General features: G+C 36.3%; 2 protein-coding genes across 8 annotated transcripts; both read right to left on the bottom strand.

The window, feature by feature from the left end:
• Nucleotides 1–4,046: 4,046 nt before the first annotated feature.
• LOC108998637 (E3 ubiquitin-protein ligase XBAT33-like) lies at nucleotides 4,047–9,488 on the bottom strand. Its single transcript, XM_018975252.2, has 10 exons — nucleotides 9,029–9,488; nucleotides 8,853–8,912; nucleotides 7,818–7,889; nucleotides 7,464–7,648; nucleotides 6,954–7,114; nucleotides 6,807–6,865; nucleotides 6,679–6,725; nucleotides 6,271–6,414; nucleotides 5,888–5,979; nucleotides 4,047–5,123 (listed from the first exon to the last, which is right to left on the bottom strand). Exons 1-10 carry the CDS (start codon nucleotides 9,203–9,205, stop codon nucleotides 4,582–4,584), a joined length of 1,539 nt encoding a protein of 512 aa, XP_018830797.1. The 5' UTR covers nucleotides 9,206–9,488; the 3' UTR covers nucleotides 4,047–4,581.
• Nucleotides 9,489–16,603: 7,115 nt separating this feature from the next.
• Nucleotides 16,604–23,125, bottom strand: LOC108998658 (homeobox-leucine zipper protein ROC5). Of its 7 annotated transcripts, none has more exons than XM_018975299.2 (10): nucleotides 22,980–23,125; nucleotides 22,741–22,882; nucleotides 21,433–21,650; nucleotides 21,212–21,329; nucleotides 20,420–21,109; nucleotides 20,060–20,161; nucleotides 19,770–19,982; nucleotides 17,954–18,128; nucleotides 17,501–17,871; nucleotides 16,604–17,359 (listed from the first exon to the last, which is right to left on the bottom strand). In XM_018975299.2, the coding sequence occupies exons 3-10, from the start codon at nucleotides 21,639–21,641 to the stop codon at nucleotides 16,967–16,969; spliced, it is 2,271 nt and encodes a 756-aa protein (XP_018830844.1). In that variant the 5' UTR covers nucleotides 21,642–21,650; nucleotides 22,741–22,882; nucleotides 22,980–23,125; the 3' UTR covers nucleotides 16,604–16,966. The 7 variants fall into 7 exon arrangements, with proteins under 7 accessions (XP_018830844.1, XP_018830846.1, XP_035550761.1 ...); XM_018975301.2 differs by having other exon boundaries at nucleotides 22,746–22,882; XM_035694868.1 differs by having other exon boundaries at nucleotides 22,753–22,882.
• Between the last annotated feature and the right edge of the window lie 3,078 nt (nucleotides 23,126–26,203).

The raw sequence follows: 26,203 nt of genomic DNA, 5'->3' as shown, positions 1-26,203 counted from the left end.
GAAAGTGTTTGGGAGGTGGGAATTATGCAAGAAAGTGTATGAACACAAAGGAAAGTATATGAACACTCAAGAACTTTTGAAAGAACACAAAGATAAACAAATCAACTTCAATTCATGAATTGCACAAAGTTGAAAAAAAACCTCATATATTAGATAAAATGAATCACACATATTCACGAATTGCAATGTGTGATTCTCTCTTTAGAGATTCACAAATTGCACCCAAAATAGCCCAAGTACATATGCACCGAAAATATGATCTCAAGAACAATAGCCGTCCTCTAGGAAAATTGTCAAAAGATATAAATGAAATGACTAAGGGTCCTATTTATAGAGATTACAAAGTGGAAACCCCAAAAGGTCAATTGGAAAATAATTAAATAAAAATAAATGAAAGTAATAAAATAGTCTTGCAAGGGCCATGGTGGCCAGTGGCATGCAATGGCTCATGGATGGGCTAGTGTAGTTCATGGCCCACGACTGGGCTGGTCTGGCTCGGCTCATGGTTGTTGGGGCACGGCATGGTGTCGTGCATGGCCTGCTAATGGGTATGGCATGGTGCCATGTGTGGGCTTGCTGGTGAGCACGACATGGTGTTGTGCATGGCCTGTTGATGGGCATGGCATGGTGCCATGCATGGGCCTGCTAGTGGACACAACATGGTGTCTTGCGCTGATGCTGCATGGCCCAGGCAGGTGGCCTGGGCGTTGATGCTGTAAAGTACGGGCTGGTGCCATGTGCTAGATGATATGCCTCCACTATCCTCGTCTGCAAGGCACAGGCTGGACCAGTGTGCTAGATGACATGCTTACTGAGGCATGCCACTAACCTTGCTGGGCTACTGCTGTTGTGGCACGCGCATGGCAGTGCGGTGCAGGGGCTCACGCACTGTCAAGACCCCATGTTTTGTGGCCCACGGCCAAGCTGCCAACCATGCCATGAAAAGCCTAGATGGGCCCATGGCTGATGCCTTGACGCATTCACTGACAAGTCTGGACAGCTCCATGGCCCATGCATCGACACTGATGATGACATGCCCCGACAGCCCCACGGACAAGGCCTTGACACTATTGCTGACATGCCCTGACAGCATCACAGCAGCCCCACAGGCATGTCATGGCCCTTGCCATGACACTCCCAGTGAGGCTAGTGACTAGGCCAGTGCCCACCTCCAGCGCACAGGCAGCCCAGCTCCCAGGCACCTTGCCTAGGCCATGCCGGCGTGCCCATGAAGCAGCCCCAGCGCCCAAGCCCTTGCCTGGGCTATGCCAACGAGGCCAGCGCCCAGACCATGCATCCACACGCCAGGAACCATGCTACCCATGTCAACCATGCCCATGGCCCATGCCATGAGCCAGCCTAGGCCACCAAGGGCCAACATATGTTACAAGTCACATTGGCCATGTAAAACCATATCATTTTATTATCTTTATTTATTTTATTTATTTATATTCCAATGAACTTATTGGGGGTTTCCACTTTATAATCTCTATAAATAGAACCCTTCGTCATTTAGTTTATATCTTTTGGCAAATTCCCTAAGTGGAGAGATTATTTTTTCTTGAGATCATTTTTTTGTGTTTAGCACTTGGGCTACTTGGGTGAAATTCATGAATTCCTAGTAGAGGATCATCACTTTGACATTTGTAAATAGGTGTGATTCAATCTATCTTATTTCCTTTCAACTTTGTGAAATTCATAAATCAAAGTTGATTTGTTATCTTCGTGTTCATTCACTGTTCTAGAGTGTTCATACTTTTTCCTATCTTGTTCATCCATATATTTCATTGCATTCATTCAATCTTCCCAACACCATATTTCGACCACCACAAGTGTTTACCCTACTTTCCATATTCGGCCACCTCCCATATTTACCCTTCATCCAATCCTCCCTTGACCTTGCCGAAACCCTACTTACCATGTTTGGATTCCTAAACTTTAGGAATCCTATCTTCTTCCACCTTCCATAAACCCTAGTTGTCCCTCAAGAGTCTTACTTGGCAACTTCCTTCATTTTAAGAAAGTTGACTCATCCCAATCACATCCCTTGATACAAGGAATCTCCATCTCATTCTCAATCCCTTAAATCTCTCAAACCCTTCAATCCATATAGTCAACAAAGACCTTTTTCCTATTGCCAAAACCGAACCACCTTCTCATATTTGATCCTACAATTTAGGGATCACAATAACCATTACCATATTCAGCCAACAATAGCCACCAAACCCTAATCTCACTCATCCACATCTTTCCAAACCCTAGCAACTCATCCTAGACTCCAACCCTAGTCCATCACTTCCCAATCTCGAAATCATCCCTAGCCACCATATAAAACCATAGCTACACTTCACCATACCAACCCCAATCATCATTCAAGTGGCCCCAACATCAAGGACAACCTTCAAGCCGTTCCACATTGTATCAAACACTCATATTCATCACTTAGATCATCCAAACCCATCATCTTCATCATTTCCATCACTAAATACCATACCTTCATCAACTTAAGAACCCATCATTGCCGTCATACGTGCCATTATTGCTCAAAGACCAAGCAAGAAGGCTAAGATATTCGGTCGTCACAAGGAGAACCAAGGCCAGGACAATATAGTGTTTATGGACTAGACCGAGGTCCCTAACATGCGCGCTGGGCTACACGTAGTCACTAACCTCGCTAGGCATGCGCATGCTGGGCTGTGCGAGGCCAGTAGCCTCATTGGGCACCTCATGCATGTCAAGGCATGGGCCATGGCACGCATGTAGGCTGGCTGTGGAGCTGTCTTGGCATGTCAAGGACAGTGTTGAGGCATGGCCCAAGGCCACTTTCCTATGAGTTCTAACAGAAGAATCGGGTTCGCCACATCAAGTGTGTGGTGTGCAACCCACCGACCGGAGGCACTTTATATAGATATATATACATATATATATATATATATATATGACTTCTCGTAAAAGAATATGCCAACAACATCCTGGGGTGAAATTGCCAAGTTTAGGCCATTTGGATAATAAAAATATTTCATCTAATCTCATTATTTTATTAAATTCTCACATAAAATATAATAAATAATTCAATTTTTTCAAATCTCAAAATAATAATAATATTAAAAATTAATATTATAATAATATTTTATTCAATTTTTAACTTTTATCTAAAATCATCTCATCTAATTTCATTGTTAAAACCACACCTAAAAGAACAAAGCACCAATTTCAATGCTACATGATCACGAGAGTCCACATCCCCAATGCAAGGTAATGAAATTCAAGGGGATTGATTACTTACAGATTTTCACAAAGCAAATATATAGGCGGTGACTAACATGCACTTATATATATAATATGTTAAAATATGATGTGTAAAAATAATATGTTATTTTAAAGAAAATTAATTAGTGAATAATTTAATACACAAGAGCAGAAAAATAAATTTTAACAAGTATCATAATGATAACAAAACGTTACAGTAATATGAGTAATATGAAGATTAAAAGATTTTGAATATTTTAACAATAGTTTTATTGGCAAAATATATGAATTGTGTAGAATTCAATCACAATACTCAATGATCTAGGGAGCACTGAAAAAATACATAATCTTTTATTTCTATATTACACTCACATTTTTTCATTATTAAAGTAAGTCTTTTCTATTTTGAAAACTCTAAAACTATTATAATGGTAGAAAATTATTTTATTTAAATAATTTTAGTTAATTAAGAATATTATGAGATTTAAATTATATTAAAAACTCTAATTATTTATATAATTTTACTCTCTTCAAAATATTTAATAAAACTCTATCATTTATTTTACTTTTTAGCACTGTTTATTACTGTTCATTACTGCAACACTATTTATTACTATAGCATGTTCATACTATTCTCTCTGTTAATTACTGTAATACTATATACTGTTCATTTCTGCTTACGTCGTTTATAGCCACTTTTAAGTTTTTAAGTCATATATATTAGAATTTGAGTCTTAAAGAGATTCGAATCCACACAGGAAAAGCTCATGAAGATGATGGAGTCAACCGCTCTTCGCCATGCACCTTATTTCCTAGATTGACAAAATCAAATCTAGGACAAGAATATTGTACAAAATACCATTATGGAAAGAAACTAATTGTTCTTTCTGACATTCAATTGCACTCGATTACAATCCAAACATACAAAACATGCGTATTACGATTCTCTAGACCTAAAATTGGAGAAAAATTTAGTGTGGGCGCTACAATATTGCTGCCTGTGTGCATGATCTCCTAGACATGATTAAATGTTCGATAAATATTGTATAACTCAAACTACGTCTCTCTCTCTCTTCAAACTCTAGGCTTTTAAGAGATTCTCAAAGTTGACAACTCCAATCATCTCAAAAAGCAATCCAGGATGTCGTCAAAATGCAACGATGCGTGACCCACCTGTTGCCATTTAGCCAGCTGAATAAATACCAGATGTACATGGTTCATGAATAGTCAGTTTCGCGATAGGTGAGCTAAGATGACCTTGGACTGCACTGCTGTCAACACAAAATGTTATCCATGAGGAGAGAAGAATGGACCGTCCACGAACCAAACTAGTCAAGCATTTATTTCAGAGTTGCACTGATGCTCTCTGCTGCAGCTTCTTCTGCCCCAAAACAGGCTTGAACAACTGGTTCTCTCCAGTCTTGGCCTTTCCATCTTATCATTGTCCATTGATATTGCTTGTAAGCGATGGGGTGACTCATCTTGTGTTTCCACCTCTCGAGGTTCAAATGATGGGCATGGACCATCATTGCAGGTACATAAAGGAATTGTAACAGAAGGAAACGGGCTACAAGTGACAGGACATAAAAGATCTGAAGAAACTGAAGCCACACGATTCTTTCGGATCTCTGGTGTATGAACTGGAGATTGACAGTCAGGATCACGAGGGTGAAGCATGCATGGGGTACAGAGGCCAAGGGACGTTTGTAGTTTATTTTCTTTTGCTGGGGAAACAGGCAATTTGACGAAAGAGATGATTCCATATCTACAGAGAGGGCAGGGAATGGAGCCAGGCAGTCCCACTAATTCAGAAGGAATGTTGCATGTCGAGCAAAGATAGAGTGCGCATTTTACACAAAGCTCATGCCCACATCCTGAAATTATACATACACCAATTAATAAGTGTAGGTGCTACACCATGTAATTGGAAGTGTTACCTATCAGAGAATAGAGAATAAATACTGTCATAGCCGTTTAACATGACTCCATGGAATGAAAGAACTCCATATGAAGCTTCAATGTTTCAATAATTAATCCAAAAACAGACTTAGAAAATCATACCAGGAAAAAGATATCTCATTTCTCTCAATCATGAATGTCACAAATGGTAGTGGAAGGTACACTGCTGATAGCTAGACCTTCTTAGGAAGTGATAGCATAATGCTGAGTTTGGCAGCCAAGAAGAGTGGAAGACAAGCTCCACCCTCTCCCTCTCTCCCTCCTCTCTCTCAGAAAAGGTATTTTACAATCTCAGTTGACTTTCCTACTTCTTGTCAACCAAACATAAAATAAAAACGGGGTTGTGCTGTGAAGAGTTAGTGCTCACTGCTTCAACCAGATCAATTTTATATTTTTTAAATCCTTAATCCTCCTAAAACCCAACGGCACTGATTCGATCACAAATTGTTGTTACACATGACTAAACTAACAATCAGCAGGATGACTTGAAGTTAGCCAACCTTGACAGTAATTTTTTGGCAAGTCAACCGTCCATCTTAAGAAGAAGATCACTCATCCATCATTTCGCACATTACCAGGAAAAAAAGACTAAGGTATAGACTAGAGATGTAAAAATATCTACTTATGCAACATGCATATGACCGTGCAAATGCCCGTGGACAAAAGGAAGGAAACAGACCTTCAGCAGCCACAGAACATGCTCTCTCCAAGCAGACAGCACAGACATCAGCATCATCAGAGGAGGTTGTTGAGGACTTTAATCCACACTCTCTGCATAGAATTCACAATGCATGATCTTAGTTTCAATATTGAAAAACAAGTCTTACACCATTTACAATGTTGCGGTCTCAACACTGATGTGCCCTAGACTCCTCAAAAAACTGCTTCTAAGTGTGTATGCCTTAAGTTCTATGGGCTCATAGTCAGCAACCCACTGAATACCCAGGGTGACATCCGAGCCAGAGCCAAAGTATTCTTCCATAATTTTTTCACACCATTTATAAGGTAAAACTTTTTCAAAGTCATGAGATGCATTTGTAGGCATGTTAACTGTAATATCACCTTGCTATGTTAAGTACACTCAAGAGAGGCAAGGATGGATAATTAGAAGAAGGGAATGGCGGTAATATCGAGTTGGAATTGGGTGCTAGCAGTGGTTCAAGCCAGTGGCGCCCCCACATCCTGGCAACATCAATAGGAAGCCACCTGAAAGAAAAGATGAAATTCATTTATTCATGTCGCGTGGAGTTTTTTCTTTCTATTTTCTTTTTATGAACTCGTCACATGGAGTAACTAATACTAAGACCGGACACCCAAAGACCCAGTTCAGATATTATACCCATTGCAATTCTTTCAAAGATAAAATCCTTTTATTCATGTCGCATGGATTTTTTTTTTTTTCATCATCTCGTCACATGGAGTAACTAAAACTAAGACTGCACACCCAAAGACCCAGTTCAGATATTATACCCGTTGCAATTCAAGGATATCCTACTGGCGCCTCTTGCAAGGAGAATCTGAAGAAGAAAGAACACCATTATTTCAAATTCAAGAAAAACCATAAATTAAGTAACCAACAAGGCTGTTAAAAATCTTGCCTGACAACATTTCAAATTTCCTCCAGAAGCAGCATAGTGCAATGGAGTGCTTCCAGCTCCTGGAAAGATGTTCTAATTTCAGTTTGAAGCGTGACCAAGAAGCAACCATCAAAGATATAAGGTGCCATACTTCAGCACAGAGCATACCTATCAAATCCATGGACGTTCCATAATGAAATGTTACAGCCGAAACATTGGCATGAAGGTCAAGAAGGAGCCGTACGCAATCAAAATACCCATTCAATGAAGCCATGTGAAGAGCAGTGATACCACCATCAGCTGCCTTATTTACAAACTTAGACAAAGCACTGCACAGGATAAATAAATAAATGGTAAGAACAAAATGTACAGATGACTTTTATATACCACCCAAAATCATCATGGCCAGGCAGAGATGTTATCTGATGATAGCTTGACCCGCAGGGAAAATAAAGATGCTGAAGGTTATACAGAACCAGACATGAGAAAGGGTAGAAACAAAAAGCAATAATACAAAATTATATTCAAGATATCCATGCAACAATTCTTCCAGCAGGAATTCACATCGTTCAAGTATTCAAAATCTTTACAAACAAGAATAAACATATTTTACTACCACTTTCGGGTGTAAATCCAGGAAATATCTACATATTTAATAAATTCGTTAAAGCCTCACACCTTTGGTCGTACTTATTCTTTACATCTGTGCCATCACTTCGATCATCATCTGCCTGTGCATGTAGAGCTTCATTAGGAGCAATTTGAACAAAGTCAGCTACTACAAGTCTTATACATCTTGCATGACCACTGACGGCTGCAAAGTGGAGGGCAGTCCTTCCACTGAGATAATCCGCCCTTGTAACCTGTAATAATTGAAAAAAATAGCTCAAAACAATTGATCAATAAATATGACCAGAAATGAGCAAAATTGAAGGACAAAATTTCTCACTCTCATATTGAAGCTTTGACCAGGCCCATGGGCTTAAGATTATACTAGGAAATTAATAAAAATCAGAAGTTTCGAAAACTCACATTGCATCTATAAAGAAGAAGAGTCTGCACAACTTCCCAGTGCCCGTATCTACAAGCTTGCATCAACGCCGTCTTCAAATACGAATGCAAATAAAGAGCCATGTCAATTACACCAAGTCATTTTTACAAGATCAGTGACATTATTGATCATATCAGTTTAGATTATGGGGCAGCCAGAATTAGTTCTTAATTTTGATTCAGAAGCATTTCCTATCAACATCCTCTTATCGATCAGATTCAACACTGTTCATTTTACTTTTTTTTTTATCGACACCGGGTGTCTGAGAACAAAGTCCCAACTAATTTCGGGGGTGCACAAACCCGTGGCAAGGAGTACCTCAGATAATTCAAGGGGAACTCCCCCTAGCCCGATGGCCCCTATCCCAAGAGAATTCAAACCTTAGACTTGGAGGGAGCATACCGTCAAGATCAAGGCCTTTACCACTTGAGCCAACCCTTAAGGGTTAACACTGTTCATTTTACTTATCAAAATAATCAATCAGATTCAACACAGACCCAATAATATGTTGAGTCATGAAGAGCATATTCAAGCTACTGGTTTTTCAAAAATCAGCGTTTGCACTGAACGTTTCTAATCTTAATTACTGAATTAGGCAGGTCACAGAAAGGGGGGAAAAGGCCTTTTACAGCAGGATTATCTATGCGTCTCCGACAAGAAAATTCAAATTCAATCTCAAATTCATTCCAAGCTTCCAATTCCAATTCCAAATGAGAAATAATATTCATCCTTGATTTTGTCATATCTGGTCACTGTTTATGTGGCGCAATTTTATATGTTAATCACTTACAGTAACTAGCAAGTGTGGAGGATGGCAAAATCAAGGATGAAAAGTAGCGTTGCTTGTTCCAAATACTATATCAAAGCCAACGAATTAAAATGTAATTAAGAACATCCATACCCATCTCAGAAAATGCGCTGAAAACCTAAACCGTAAATGCGAAAACAAATGTTATCTAAAAAAGAATCAGCAATATAAAACAGAACATAGATGAGAAAACCACCAAATCTTGTACCTGACCACAGTAATTCCTCGAATTCGCATCTGCTCCATTCTCAAGCAACAACGCCACAATCTATTCAAATTTCAAACACACACCAACCCCATAGGATACCAAAACAAAGGTCAGGGAAAAGGGGAAAAAGGAGGCAGCTGCGAGATGAAAATAGCAAAAAGAAAAAGGGAAAGGACCTCGTTGTGGCCCTTGGCGGCAGCAAAATGGAGGGGGGAATTGAGGCCACCGATGGTGGAGTACTTGGCCAGGCATGGATTGCAATCCAATAGCATTTTGGCCTCGATCAAATCGCCGTCTCGAGCGGCCGATACCAGCCTCTCACCGGTTGCAGAACACCCAAAAGAATTACCCATCTGTGTCTCTCACTTGCGTGTGTCAGTGCGTATGTATATGTGAGCTTTGTATGGGAACGAATATATTAGGTCAACCGTCGTACAACAATTTCATGGACAGGAAATAAGAAATTCGACGGGAGGCACGACAGGTTTTGGATTTAGCGGCGACCTGGAGATATGACGTGGCATCTGTGTGCGAGCGAGCGCGTGTACTGGGTTGCTTGTGTCTCTTGTGCTATGCTTGGGATCTTTGCTGCAGTTGGACTTGGGTGGTGTGGTTTGAGCCTTTGAGGGACACGGCAGGAGGACAAGGGACCAGGAATAAAGCTATTTCCTCTCTAAAGACAACAAATTTTACCTTCTTTTCAGTTTTCACGCAGAGGGACTAGAGCATTAGATTTTAATACATTTTTTTTTTAAACGTCATTTTTTTTATGAGGAATGCTTTGGGTCCCGAATGGAACCCTTTTTTTTTTTTTAATAGAATGATTAAAAAACATATTTTTTAATGATATTATAAATTTTTTAATTTTTTTTAAAATATTTATGATGATTAAAAATATATATAAAATAAAAAAAAAACTTTTGCCTGTTCGGGACACTTTCGGAGATGTAGCAGTGCTCGTTTTTTATATCGCTTTGCCCGCAATTAAAAAAATAAAAATTGTAAAATAATTATAACTAAAGTTATAAGTTTATATGTTTTTTTAAGTAAACTTATAACTTTACTTAATAATCAAGTAAGTGACCATTAATGAAGATGTGTAATTTTTTATTTTTTTTTAAAGATTAAAGATGTTAAAAAAATGTTGAAAATAAATTAAAAAAAAAAGTCGCCAATAATAACTAGCAATTTCCTTTAGAAAATGATAATATGATTTTTAAATATGTTCATCAAATATACTTATTCATATATTTTTATTTTTTAAATAGTTAAAAAAATGACAATTTGTAAATATATATTTATATTTTATTTTTTTATAATTAAAAATATTTAAAATAAATAAATAAGTAAACTCGTTTGAACTAAGGTACATATTTGGAGTGCGCCTAGCATTGTCCTTTGTATTTTGGTTGGGGACTGTGGGCTCCTCACTCGCGCTGGAAAAGCGGCAGTGCGGCACTTTGGGACTGAAGCAAGCAATGTTGGAGCCTTGTTTACGTCAGTCTTGTCTGGAGTGAGTCAAAAATTAGAGAGTACAGTACTAATTGGTACTAGGGACTGCAGCAACTCATCTTCGCCTCTTACGACACCATATTTTATACTATTTGTTTATAAATAAATAATTCTAATAGACTAATAGTATTTGATATAAATGCCGTTTAATTCAACAGAGATATAAAAAAATAATAATAAAATGTGATATCCCCTCCCCTAGGTTTTTGGTTTAAAACATGAAAGGAAAACTTCACAAAAATAGAAAATCAAATTACAAAACACGGAGGATAGGATTGGAGAGAATAATTAGTCATAGTTTTTTTTTTTTTTTTGAAACAACTTCCTTCATTGATATCATGTTGTATTACATGATCTGATAAAACATTGATGTTTCTTCCATGCCTACTATGTAATCTGAAACATATAAAGCAGCTTTAGCTAGATTATGGGCAATAGAATTGCCCTCACTGTTTACATGACTGACTACACATATTTCTAACTTTGTCATTGTAGCTTGAGTATCATTTATGATCATCCCAAAGTAGCTTTCATTTTAATTCTTTAGATTGAGTTCGTTGACCACTGTTTTGGAGTCTCCTTCGAGTATGACATTCCTCATACCCAATTCTATTCCAAATTTTACTGCTATCCCTGCTGCTATGGCCTCTGCTAGATTAGGATCAGGCATTAAGTCTTGTTTTTTCCTCAAGGTTGCTAGAAAGTTACCAACTTCATCTCTTACTACTACCCCTATTCCTATTTTATAATGTTTTTTTATCAACAGGCAGATCCCAGTTAACTTTACCAAAACCTTGTGGTGGACATTCCCATGCAACTATCCTTCTATTTTCTGCACTGACTTGATACTCATGTCTTGGTTCATCTCTAAATAAATCCAGCTATACTTGTTTCACTCTGTGTATCACAGCCTGGAGATCTATCAAAATGTTTCTAAATTCTAACTGATTTCTTCTCCACCAGAGATTCCAGAGAGTTAAATAAAGCCTTATCATTTCTTGCTTATCAAAATGTTTCCATATACTAGTTATCGTTGTGTAATCTACCGTAATCATTTGAATTAGAAGATCGCATCAATTTTTAGAGTATTTACATTGGTTTATCTGTATGCAAATATAAAATCACACATTTTGGATATTGTCTTTATCATTCAAGAAGAAATTTCACATTAAATTATACATCTTTGAGCTAAAATAATAATAAAATATTTTTTTTACTATTATTGTTTTTTTAAAATTAATTATATATATTGTAATTAGCACCCACTACATAAGATGTCCTTAATACAAATTTCATGTATTAACCTGTACTCAAAAACACCAATTTCATGTATCGAAATATTACCAATTTCATATATCAAAATCACCAATTTTATATATACACCAATTTCATCAACAAATATTAACCTTTGCTATAAAACACTTTATATCATCAACTTAATACAAATTCCATGTATCAAAATCAACTTAATACAAATTCATACACTTAATTCAATTCCTCCAAGTTGTCTAGAATACAAATTTCCAACACCAAAATCATAGACATCCCATTACATTACATGTTACTATATGTGATACAAGTTAGATCCATCAATTTCCAGTAGAGCAAACAGCAACCAGCAACAAAATCACCAAAAACTCCACCACCATCAACCAGCAACAAAATCACCAGCAATATTAGAAGCAACTCCACCACCAACCAACCACCAACAAAATCACTAGCAACCAGCAGTACAAAAAACAATACCCAGCCAACCCACAAGCACAACAAAAAATATGTTACCACACAGTCAAAAACAATTACAAAATACCCCAAAACCAAGCATACAACTATGTACGACATATAGCCTTATTTCTTTGTTCCTCAATGATTTCCATTTGAAAATTATGGAAATACTCTTGCTGCACAAAGTTCGTGGAATCAATATCCAATTTCATAATTTCCATATCAGTTTTCCTCTTCTTAAAAGCTATTAAGTCAGATCTATCATTCTCAGCCTTAATTTCCATATCAAGTTTTCTCTTCATAAGAAGTAGTAACTCAAATCTATCATTGTTCGTCTTCATTATTGCTTCTTTTCTCTCAACCATATAAGTCTATCTATCATCACACATGTGCTTTAAGGCCTCATTAAACTCATTAACTTGTCTTATCTTATCTTTTATTTGTTTCTCTCTTTCTTTTTCAGCCTTCTTACCCGGAGGTCTCTCACAATTCACGGGCACATTTTCCATGTCTTCCCCTAATCGTATAGAGTTTGGAGTAATACCTGAACGTGACACATTATCTTTTCTTCTTATGAGTTCCATGTGCGCTTGCCATTTCAGTTGGTGTCTCAAAATATTCAAACAATGTTTCATGTTGAAGTTAGTTTTTTAGGTCTCTCAGTACAAAGATTTTGCCTTATCAATCTACAAAATAATTCCAGAATCAATACGCTCTATCATTGAAAATACTTAATAATTACAACAATAAAACATTGAAAAAACCATTATACCTTGTCTAGCTAGGTCGCACTGCTTGGATGCATTCATTCAACTTGGGATATGGAACCACAAAATTTATTGACGCATTTTTTAATGTTTGACTACAGATTTATCAAAGAGGGTATAGACCGTTTTGGGCTGTTAGGTTTTTTTATAGGTGTTGTAGTAATCATAGATTCTACTCCACAATTGTGTGGAGGTTTGGTCAGTCCCTGTATGGAGTCTATACTAATGTTAAGCCAATCTGAAACGAGAAGAGTATCTTCCTCTATAGCAAATGACACACGCCGCTGAGATTTTTGTTTAGGTGCCCTAGTTTCCCGTTGGGGTTGTGTCGGTTAGACATCAACATTTGCACTATCCATAGGGGGATTGTTAATATCACCCTCACCACTTCCCGACAGTGTGGTGAAGAATGGATCCTCATCAATTAAAGAGTTCATCCTTCAACAAAATATTGAAGGACAAAATGTTACTAAAACAACACATTAAACGGTACCATTGTATTGCTCATAGTCACATTGCGGCATTGCCAATTAAAACAGCGCATTAATCAGTACCACTGTATTGAAGGACAAAGTGTTCATTCTTCAACAGTACCATTATATTACTCATAGTCACATCGCCATTTATCCTCATCAATTATAACAGAGGATTAGCAATACAAACAGTAAATTACAATCAAACATCTTCAAAACAGCAACTGAGAAACCTCAATTCAAAACAGAAGACCAATTAAAACAGAAGATTAAAAACAGTTTCCTAACAGCAAGTCCAAGCCATTTAAAGCAGGCCAAACAATTTCCAAACAGCAGAGGACCTAAAAGATTATAATCCAAGCCAATTAACTAAACCTCAAAGCATAAAACATTATAGATAATACATCATTGCACATTATAAGCGTTGTTTTTTATGAGTGATTAACGAAGGATTTAACATAAAAGCCAAAGTAACATTTGAACCAAATTAAAGTATCATGAGTCATGATGGTTAAAACTTAAAACATCATTAAAGTACCATTTCAATTAAATTTATTATCATTGCAGTAACATGAACCGAAACAAATTTATCATTTCAACTTAAAACATCATTTAACTATCATTGTAGTAACATGAACCCAAACAAATTTATTACAAAACGTCATTTGTTGAGAAACATCATTAAAGTATCATTTCAATTAAAGGAGCTTTACACATCTTTTTTTTCCTCTTGAAATTCACATTAGCCTACTTATTGAGAAAAAATTTTGAAGTTCAATTCTACTATATGTGAATACTATGTTCACAAGGGTTCACAGAAAAACTCGAAAACAGAACAAGAATTTCGAGAAAAATGAAAAAATCTCAAGGGTTCACAACAAATCTCAAATATGTTTGCAAGGGTTCACAGCAAAACTCGAAAACAGAACATGAATTTTGAGAAAAATGAAAAAATCCCAAGGATTCACAGCAAATCTCAATCTACCATCAAATGGGTTTGTTATATAGTCCAAGTCGAGTCTTACATGAGAAAAGTTCTACATCCTTTCCATCCATTTTTTATCGATCCAGCTTACAAAAAAATAGTGAAGCTACTAGAAAGTCAAAATCCAACTGTTCCTAACAACTTCGAAAACTGATATTTAGACTCCAAACAATAAAACACTAGAAAAATAAATTGTTAATGAAGGTACGAGAAAGCAAAACTTGCAGAGAAACTCGAAGCGAAACCCTAGCATTAATGATGCAAAACATTGAGGTGAATGCTGATCTTTGAGTAAAACGCACCTAAGATGGATGTAAAAAGAGGGCCGATTGAATCACTTCCTTAAAATTAGAAGCCCTCCTGCTAGCAGTGATCCAAAATAGGAAGAAGAGAGAGAGGAACGAAGCAGAATCTCTCCGTGTGAAAGCAAAAGGAGATCCATCAACAGCGTCACAAGATCTGTTGTGAGAGAGAGCCGTCATGAGAGAGAGCTGCTTCAGTTTTTTAGAGAGATTCCAGCTTCTGTTCGAGTCGAGGGAGGGAGGAGGAAAGTGAAAGTAGCTCTCGGGAAAAAGAATCTCGTTGGTGTCGAGAGAGAGAGAGAGAGTGGGATGGGAGAGAAAAAAAAAATAGCATTTATAGAATAAACAGTACATCTGTAAAGATGTATTAATATTGTTCATAATTATGAAATTATTTATATATATAATCAAATGTAATTAATTTAATGGTCTAATTATATAAATATATGTTTGCATTTGCATATAAAATTATTTATATATATAATCAAATGTAATTAATTTAATGGTCTAATTATATAAATATATGTTTGCATTTGCATATAGATAAACCAATGCCAATGCACCGCATCCTTCTTTACTCGACCGTGTGTGTGTGGAGTTTGGTCGGTTTCGAACCTACTTTTTGACAAAATTTGGTTTTTGGTCCGGCTCTGGAAAGTGATTTTACATAAAAAAAAATCTAAATATTATATATATAGTATATTATTTTATATAATAATTATATAAATTAATTATATAATTTTTATCTAATGTATTACTATTGACCATATAAGATACTAAATAATATATGTTATCAAATAAGTAATATATCATATGATAAATTATGTTAGTAACTATTAACATCATAAATATAATTATAATATAATCCACAATAAAGAGATCACTTAATTTAATTTTACTAATTTAAATAATTTTTTATATTAATTTATCTACCAAAAAAAAAAAAAAGAAAAAAAATATTCCTAATTCAAGGCATGCATGGATTGCATGGGTTATTTAATAACGGAGATGCAGATTGTTGAACAAATCAAACATTTTTGTAGGCCATTGTCGGGTGTAATTATAAACTGTATTATCCAAATGGTTCCTCTTAAGATGCGATTAGTTGGAAGCTGCACCAATAACTGCCCATTTGTTCACATTATGGCAGCACGACTTCTGTCGTTCGTATTATATGTTGTTAAAAAGCTTAATGGCAAATCTAACTAATCTCAACGTAATTAGCAAACTCTTCTACTTGGTAAACTCCTCAGAAATGGTTAATTTGCAGCTTCTCAGCAAACAAATGCATTTAATTGTTTTCATTGCTCCACAGACATTAGCGAAGACGAATAAGAGTAATACTATATACAATCATGACAAACGCTGTGAGTCGCTTTGAAAAATTGTAAAGTCTACTATTAAAAAATTAATTTTCTTTTCATATAAATCTTATATTTATTCATTTTGGTAAATATATACAATATTTACACACTCACGACTATAATTATCATTTCTCATAATGATAACGTTAGTTCCACGAAGATTTCCTGTCAACTATTAGATGAAATGAATACGTACGAAGGAAGAACCCCATTCGATCATTCTATTTCTTTACCCCACAGCTAATCTCTCTCTCTCTCTCTCTCCCTCTCTCATCTCTCCCCACTATATTAGATTCAACGGTACAGTAGGAGTTTAACATGGGTGTAGCAAATGCTTATGGCACTTGATCATGTTAACTAGATTACTGGGGTTTCGGAAGATTTTCACAAAATACATGCATTCTCATTTTTTTACAAACCTTTTGAACTTGTTTTTACAGCTGAGCGGCACTTCTAATTGTAGCGGAACACATACAGAGTACATTTCAATCAGATGGGCATTCTAACGTTAAATATCCGAAAACTTTTGATTCAAACATTAATATGATTCGCGAAAATTGACCCTACGATTTAGACTGGAAGTGAGAACGAAAAACAAAGCAACCAGTGAACCATACGTCCTCTCCACTATCAAACTCTTTTTACCTCTATAGATGAATTTAGTAACAACAAACAGCTTTGACAAAAAGAGAAATCTGATCAACCCTCATGGATCCATCGAGTCAATGCCCGAACCACCGTTCCCAACTCGCTATATTTTTTCACCCCCAAGCAGAATGACCAAAAGTCTTCTTGCTAGTCAGACAGCAAAATTCCCCTAGCTGCGGTTCGTTCTTGACTCGAAACCCATTAAGAGAATTTTAATCTCAACCTTCTCTTCCTTTAGTATCAATTTTCTATCCCCTACATTTCTTCATACACGAAATTTTGCTTTTCATAGAAGAAAAAGACAAGGTAAACAACAGTATACTAACCAATCATCACAATTAGGTTACTTTAAGAGCTGCTTTAATCTTCTGAATTGTGCAGGAGATGAGATTGTTAACTGTCTCAACCGACTCCACAGTTAGCTTGGCAGTTGGCTGGCTATCCAGTAAAATCTGAAATCCAACTGTGAGTAAGCATCCACCTCCATCAGTGCCATTATCTCCTGCTTTGACCATTGTCCTATTGAAATTGTGGGGCCCGCCATAGCTAGATGGCTCATCAGGAAGAATTGCAAATCCCGATGGTAAGAGAGCCACATAGGCAGAATCTCCACCCCCCATCACCACATTTATAGATGGTATGTCAACTGGTGCATAAACAACCACTGAACCGGAGGCATCTGACCACGTCTCTTGCAGTATCAGCATGTTGTTCTCATTTGCATTTGTTGGCTGCAAAGTCGCACAAAAACATAGGCATGCAGGAGAGTAGAAAGGAATGTAAATATGTAAATGATTAGGAGAAATTAAAATTATCCAAATTACTAAGCCATGCTGATTATTTTAGAGCACGTGTAGAAAAAGAGCACTCACACTACCACGTAGGAGTGAAACACAGTTGCCTTGTTTATGGCCTTTGGCAATATGGACCATCTCTTGTATTGGCCTGCCAGTGGATAAAATGTCCCACTCACTCCTCAACCGGTCATCTCGCAAGAAATCAAAGAGTCTTGGCTGTGCTACAGGAATCCAAACAGAAGTTGCAGCACTCAACACGATACCAGGAGGCTCACCAGGGTCGTCCAGATTCTTCCTCGTCATGACCCTCACGTCTTCACCCACATTTCCAACATGGAGATTATCCCAATTGCGAGCCGTTGAAGCACAAACTCCAGAACAGAAGTTATCAGTCATGCGCTGTGCCAGCTTTAACATGCTGCTCCTACCAGCTGAACTAATCACTGCTGAAGAGCGCATGGTATGTATCAGAATGTGCAACCAAACTAAACTTATCTGCAAAGAATAATTAGGGGTAGCAAAAAAGACCTGTCTGATCTTCATTAGGAATGCTAGATGACATAAGGATTGCCAGGAACTCACACCGCCTTTGGAGGGTGGCAACCCACCTCTGTGCACCAAAACCCATGCCAGCACTAATAAATGACCGGTAGAGTTGGTGGATACAACTCTCATCATATTCTGAATGTTCTACCCAGGTAACCTACATTTTCATGCGTCTACCATGTATCAGAACCCATTTGCTCACAAAACAAACACAAGGTCAAGAGAATACATTTCTCTCAACAGAAAATAATTAATAAATTTTCAGAACGAATCATCGAGGTGAATATATTACTCCACAAAGCTTGTAAGACCGTGTTGTCTTTCAGTTAGCCTTGGGGAACAGGTTCTTTTAACAGGTATGATTACATTCTTTTCCAACTACATGTATTTCTGTAAAGTATTATATATAACAGAAGGTATTAAGGAAGATGGGGAACCTGGGTAGGATGGTGAAGATAATATTTGAACTCATTGAAATACTTAAACTAGACGAAGGTCACTGCCAAAACTAGAACTTCAGTGACAAACTACTGAACTAGCTGCACCCTTAATCCGTGGCCCTTTTTCATAGCAACAAGGGCTGGAAAGCCTATAGTCCATAGAAAGAATAAACGTATTCCATCTAAATAACTTGAGTACCAACTTTGACTTTGTTCCTGCCATATTTGTCAACCAGATGATGCACTATACTGGCAAGTGTTTTGAACTTGCCAAATAGACCCATAGAATTGCATTCTTGAGCAAAAACAATTACAATATAATCTCAATCTAGAAGAAATGTTAACCAAAAAAATCTGCTATGTGAGTGAAGGAGGAAATGTAAAGGGAAGGAAATATGTTAAAAAAAAGTTGAGAGTGAAGATGATAAATATCTTGAGGATTGAAATGAAATCCAAGACAATCATAGATTAATTTTGCAATATAAAGGTATACACCAGGGATGAAGAGAAAAGTCAAAAACCAAGCAGCAATGTCAGCAAGATAAGGACAAAATACTTCCTAGACAATACAAAATTCTAGCTAAAACCTTCACAAGAAGGCTTAATGGAATTATATTCATTGTTAAAAGGGACGTTACAAGTTTATTAAGATAATGAAAGCCATTATCACACTGTGGGCTTCAATATACAACAATATAAGACTAGATCCAGGTCACAGCCTCATGGGAATAAATATAACACAGAGTGGAATAGAAGCAACAAATATATTGTTTATAGGAGAAAGAATTGAAAGTTCCAAGGTTACCTGCACATACAGATGATAAATATCATATATTCAAGATGTTAAAAAAACATAAGTGGCCTACACTAATATTAAACTTTGATTAGTGCCCCAGTTTTCCTCATCTCTAAGAATAGCAGTATACTAATCAAGTAAAGACCACGAGAGATCTGAGCATTGGAAAAAAAAATCTCAGCATTGAAGTTTGAATACTATAAAATAATCATACTGAGCAAGCATCTTCCTCAGTAAAATACTAAAAAAGGTTCAGATTCTTAGGTAAACCCTCTATATTTCATAAACAGCATAACCATCAAAGCTGGCAAATTTTTAATTAGTTAACAAAAATGAATCCTTGGAAAGCACAAGTCAAGGTGGGTTGGGAAGGGGAGTCCAAGTGCCAGATAGTTCCACCTTGTTGAAGTGCCCACTAAATCCTATAAATGGAATCGTTTTAGTAATCTCACTCACTACGCATAAGGGATAATACACCATCGTGTTAAAGCACAATAAACAAAAGAGAACAGAAGAATGCATGTAACAACATAACAAAAGAATAATCTACATCTAAAATTACCTTGGAGTAACCATTGGGCAGATCTTGCACAACAAAGCCAGAAGGAAGCTTCCTACAGTTCACAAAAGGTTGTACATTTGTACCTTCTTGGCTAATGTCCAGAGAAACATCAACTACAGCCCAGACACCCTCTGCCTGCTGCTTGCAAAACCGGAGGAACTTCAATTGACGAACAGAGACCAATGGTGAAAGAACTTGAAGCTCAGCATGCATCTATAAGGTAAGAACTTAATGAGTTCCAGTTCAGCAGCATGAGAAAGGAAACAAAAATGAACAGATTAGAAACATACCACTTGTAGAGCTCCATTTCTGATTCCAGCCGAGCCAGTTGATATCCAATCAATTGTGGCAGCTCTAGCAACCATGCACGGAAACATATCTTTCCACCGACCCTATTTGAAAGAAAAGCAAATAAAAGCAATACTTAGTCTTAAACATCAAGACTTGCTTGATTTAAGGACTTCTAGCTCCAATCCATGTTCAGCCTGAACCATACAATTCTGAAAAAGAAAATTAATTTCTTCCTATAGTAAAAGTTCATTTATATGTTGCTATTGCAACAAAACAACAAGAAAATTCATTCAGTTAGCAAAGTATTCCAATATAATCACTGAAGGCTCCATGTAGGCACAAAGGGTTAGAGAGCATACTGTGTCCATCAATGTCTCCACAAGTGCCAAGCTGTCGATTATTACCATCCCAGTATCCCTTGTAGCCTCAGTTACAAAACCAGCGGGTTTTGAGCCAATACAAGGAGAAAAAGTCCGTTTGTACTCCTCATAGTTCAGTGTTTCCTTCCCTCCATCCAAGCTTTTGATCCAAAGGGGACTATCTGTCTGGGCCATCTTAATTAATTCATCCATAGCCAACAAAGCAAGATCTATAAACATTGATCTATCAACTGGAACTTCATTGCCCATCAAGCCCATAGGAGGCTTAATTAGAGGCATTGCAGAAGAAGTACTCAAAACCCCATCACCCAGATCAAGTCCCATGTGCAACGACGTGCCTATAGAGCTTAAACCACCAATCCCATTTCTTCCTACAGCAAGCTCCAAACCGGAGTTTGAGCTTGAGAGAAGCATGGGAGCGGGCAAGGACGAGAGAGGTCTCCCCAAGAATTTGTTTGCCAAAGCACATATACGGTTTAATTCGTCCTTCAATCGAGCATTATCAATCCTAAGTTGGTGCTCCTCAAATGATATTTGGCCTGGAATGGCAGGACCACCACAGTTGTTGCATATTGGGTTTGCCATAGCACCACGCATTATATCATTCTCAGCTTTAAGCTTATCATTGTCTTGTTTAAGCATCAGGTTTTCATGTCGTTCCAATTGGGTCTGATTCAAATTAACAAATTTCATTTCCGTAAGTTAGTGATACACATTACATTGGACAAAAACTACACAATAGTATAGATTAAAAGCGAGATACCGATATACCTTCATTTGGGTTCGCCTATTTTGAAACCAAAATTTGACTTGCTTGGTTTCCAAGCCAAGCCTCCTGCTTAGTTCCAATCTTTGTTTCTCATCAGGATGGGGGCATTCCTTAAAAAAACTAAAACCAAAATAACAAAAAAAAAAAAAAAAACTACCATCAAACACCTAATCATATTGAACTAAGAACTCGAATAGCAATGCATACATATGAAAAATCATACGCTTCAAGCTCTTGAATCTGATGTGGTGTGTGTCTATGGTACTTCTTCTTCTTCGGCCGTTGGTCATCACCTGCGTCCAGATCATCACCTGATGCGCCTTCAACATTATCACTCCCTGACCTGCTCTCATACTCATCATCCCGCATCCTCACCATCAAACCAGTATCAATTTTTTCCCCAATTAGACCCATCTCCCCATGACCCTCCATTTTCCTTGGCTGCACAAAAATACCATAAGTAAACAAATATTAAGAACAAGAAGAATAAGCAGAAAATAAAAGAAATGTAACCAAGTAAAACATGAATCGAGAAGAATAATGTCCACTGAAAGGGGGAGCGAAATGAGGCAGATGAGGGAGAGGGAAATGAGGCATACGATGGAGAGAGTATGGGTAGAGGAACTGTGCTTTGACCTGGGAATAGGAGTGGGAAGGGGTGGCTGAGCAATGCGGTGTGGAGCAATATCAGCCACAACTCTTGCAACCCCTCCACCACTACTACCGCCACTAGCACCGCTGATCAAACCCCCAAGGCCCATCACAAAGAAAAAGAAAGAGAAAATAAACCCTCGGTGTTTCTGTCTCTCTTCCTATATTTTTCCAACTCTTCCTCCACAGGTTATTAAGGCATAGTCACTATCACTTTCACAAGGGTGTGCTTAGGTTTTATTTTGTTCTTATATTTTTTGACCTTATCCCAGATGAGCTAAGACTGACAATTATAAACTCTCAGCAGAAACAGAAACAAAAAAGCTGTTTCATTGTCAACGCCCTCGCATGACTCAATCCCTCTCTCTCTCTCTAGAAAATCGGTTTCACATGTATAAAAAAAGAAAGAAGAACAAGACAAGGGAAACCCTTATTTTTTTCCTTTCCTAATCTCCAGCTCTCACGCCTCTCGGCTCTCTCACACACACATGCATATTCACAGCAGAAAATCTCTGAAAAACAGGGATGAAAATAAACCCTAGGTTTCCACCTTTTTCCGGATCATCTTGACTTATTATTTGTCAGTAGAGGACGCGGCCCAGAAAGTAGAAAATCGAAAAGGGCTTAAAGTCGGAGAAAGAAGAAGACAAACACAAAAAGGTGAAAAGCTTATTTCACATCCACACTATATCTGACTTTTCATTGCCATGATACCAAATCTAAACAAAAAGACCTGTTGACCCCCAAACAGCTTCCAAGTTTCCAAAACCAACCCCCCCCCCCTTCTCTCTCTCTCTCTCTCTCTCTCTCTCTTACCTCTGAATCTATGATCAGAAATGAAAAAAATAGTATGAAGGAAGATACAGAGAAAGTTGCAAACCAAACCCAGTACGGAAAATAGGGTACGATATGAGTTTGACAGCGAGCCAAGCAAAAAGACAAGGAGGGTCCTGTTATGCAGCCATGTAATAGATTTTCAGATCCTCTCTCTCTCTACCTCTGTCTCGCTCGCTCTCTGGGATCTGTGGAATAGAAAAAGACACAGAAAATGCATATCCAAACTAATAAACAATTGTGTTACAAAAATATAATTAAAAAAAAGGTTGGGAGCTGACTTACAAAACTGAAAGACAGAGAGGAAACCAAAGAGTCAAAGGGTTCAGTTATTGTATTCGTTTGAGCCAAAAAAAAAAACTTTTTAAAGCCTCGATCGAATCCAACCCCAGAACTCTACTGAATCAACACTTCTCCCCTCCATGCACAAGTTTCTCAAAGCCCCTTCTAGAATTATGCTATCTTTGATTAGAAGAAATATATATAATAAGAGTATTAAGAGAAGACTCGGGGGGTTTGTGGAGCCCGCGTTCTGACTCTTGGTTCGTGATATCCGCCCTACACTAATTCCACGCGGATGCACACGCGCGCATGGTTCTGCATTTGTTGCCCTTTGTCTTGGCGAGGCCATACTTAGGTGTGAACGCAACCGATTCTACCCGTGCATCTGACCCAGAGTCTAGACTTGCTGATTTTATGACATTGCATCACCACCGATTTTTCCTCAAATTTTCCATATTAAAATTTTTTCTCCCTGCAATTTTCACTGTTATTAATTTTTTTAAAAAAAATATTTTAACTACAAAAGTATTACATATAATTAAATTTATAAATTAATATAACTTGATATGATACGTCAAATTATAAAATACATCTAATAAATTTCATAAATTTACATGAATTTATAATTTTATTTTATATAATTTTATTATATCTGTACTCGTTCTCATCTTTAAAGCTATGCAATAGCTAAAAAAAGAAAAAGAGCTTTATATTTTCATTAACTTTTTCTTCTAAGCACTTAACCCAATTTGAAGATATATAAATACAGTGCATATATCCATAATATCGAAGTCCACAAAACTAAAACGCATGAGAAGAGAGAAAGATACCATTTAAAAAGTATACCATATTATTAGTTTTTTTATTATTATTTATTATTATCAAACGATCATATGAGGTCCCTTGTACCATATACGTATCATAAAAATTGAATAGTTTCTCTTAAATTAATAATCACTTTCATCGTGAGAAATACTCAGAAATTTGGTGTTCGTCTCCTCAAATTTCTTAAAAAAGGATTATGTTCTATTAATTATAATAGTTTGATAAAGAAAGTTTTGTGAGAAAATGTATGGAAAGTTAAGCTGTAGCAGGAAATACGGGATTCTCGTAGCCATGAGCATATTACCAGCTTCTTTTTAGGCATGTTAATCAATTCGGACCTCATTTTACTATCCATAAAGCATAGCTAATTGGGAAACAAGTGGGGTGGCTATATAAATAAATCTTTGAATTGATTGACATGAAGCGTGGCATTTTATACTGTATTAAAGAGCTAGGGAACATATATACCGTCCAAATTTGATCGTGATAATTGTAACGTACGTACAATTGTTAACTGTTAGAAACAAAAAATACAAAATATTTAATGTGTCACATACCAATCTGGATTTTCTACATAATTTGGCTAAACTTACACCCTAATTGGTATATAAATTGCATGAATACCTCACACGATTACATTTCATGTGCACGTACTACTACTGCATACATTAATTGCACATGCACCTACAATTAAGTTAGACCAAATAATTAAACTGATTTTTGTTCGTTTTTTAATTTGCACCTAGCTAACCTAGCTTCATATAGAAAGGCATTTACAGTACTGTAAATTGGAAGTGAAATTTAGGCACCGTTGAGATAGTGAGACGAGATGAGATGGTTTTAGATAAAATTTGAATAAATTATTATTAGAATATTATTTTTTTAATAATATTATTATTTTTATATTTAAAAAAATTGAATTGTTTATTTTATTTTGTATATGAATTTGATGAAATAAGATGATGAAACTATTTCTGTATCCAAACGGAAAAATATATAATTGGGAGGACTATATATTGCGTCATTAAATTATTATTGGGAGTCTTTCATTTTATACCAAGAGTCATCCAAAAGTGATACATTTTGCATGCCTAGCTTCCAACTATCAATCACTAAACAAATATAACAGCCTGTTGAATTCTGAAAAAAATAAAAATTTTGATAATTTGAGGCATAATGTATTAATTTTAGTGATCTTGGCGCAAAGTAGTGTAAATTCTCCAATAATTGAAGAACATAAAGTATATATATATTAATCAGGAATTATTTAATACTTGAAATCGGTCAAGGTCTACATATATGCAATGTCGAGTAGTTGCAATATGGTTTAAGATAACACCCAGCTGGAGACGAATAAGTGTTTAATTTGATAAAACTAGCTAGAGAGATTAATAACAAATTTCAAAATACAAATAATCAATATTTACAAAATTCCTAATGCTATTACTGCTGCAAATTTATCTTTCTTTGCCACCTACTTTCTCTCCTTTTTTTATTCTCTTTCTTTCTCTCCCTTTGTTTGTTAATTTTGTCTGTCATTTTGCTGTGATCTATTTTATTTGTGCTGATTTTTATTTTAGAGAATGATGGATCTTCATTTGATAAGGTCATCTTTTAGATATATATAGAAATACTTTCAACATATTTCATCTTCATTATAACTTCATCAAATTTTTATACAAAATATAATAAATAATTTAATTTTTTTAAAATTTAAAATAATATTAATATTAAAAAATAATATTTTATTTAATTTATTTAAAATTATATTACCTCGTCTCATTATCCGAACCATCACTTAATTAACGTAGAACGGCGTCTGGGTTATTTATAAGCCGATCGAGTACAAATCATGGGTGCGTGGCGGTACTTCCCATGCATGCACGCTATATTTAGCATAATGACATGCATGCAAAAACTGATGAATTTGAAATCTATTATGTGCACCAAACCTCATGATCAGCACGAAAAAAGGACTTTTCGAATTTTTCAATCTTTAATTTATTTTTTATTTTTAGATTGCAAAGTTAATTGTCTTTTAAGCTAAGGACTCTTCGATTTTTTCAATCTTTAATTTGTTTATTTTTAGATTGCAAAGTCATTAATTCTCTTTTAAGCTAAGGATGTGCCATTCTCGTGATATAACGCTGTCAGGTACAAATTAAGTATACTATCGCAGATTTTCTCCTCCTTGATCAACCAGTTTTATACATGTATAAAATTACTTGCAGGTTCAGTTTCAGTTTTAGATTGAAACCGAACCGCATGTGTCGATTTTTACCCTTACTTGATTTTATTATCAGATCATTAGTATTATCAGTACGACACACTTTTAACTTTATAATTCAATTTTTTAGATCAAGATTATTATCTAAAATATAACACGTACACCATATATATAT

The sequence above is a fragment of the Juglans regia genome, chromosome 1 (assembly GCF_001411555.2).
Source record: "Juglans regia cultivar Chandler chromosome 1, Walnut 2.0, whole genome shotgun sequence".
NCBI lineage: Eukaryota > Viridiplantae > Streptophyta > Magnoliopsida > Fagales > Juglandaceae > Juglans > Juglans regia.
Note: the sequence above shows the minus strand (reverse complement) of the source record. Positions and strands in the feature narration are given on the sequence as shown.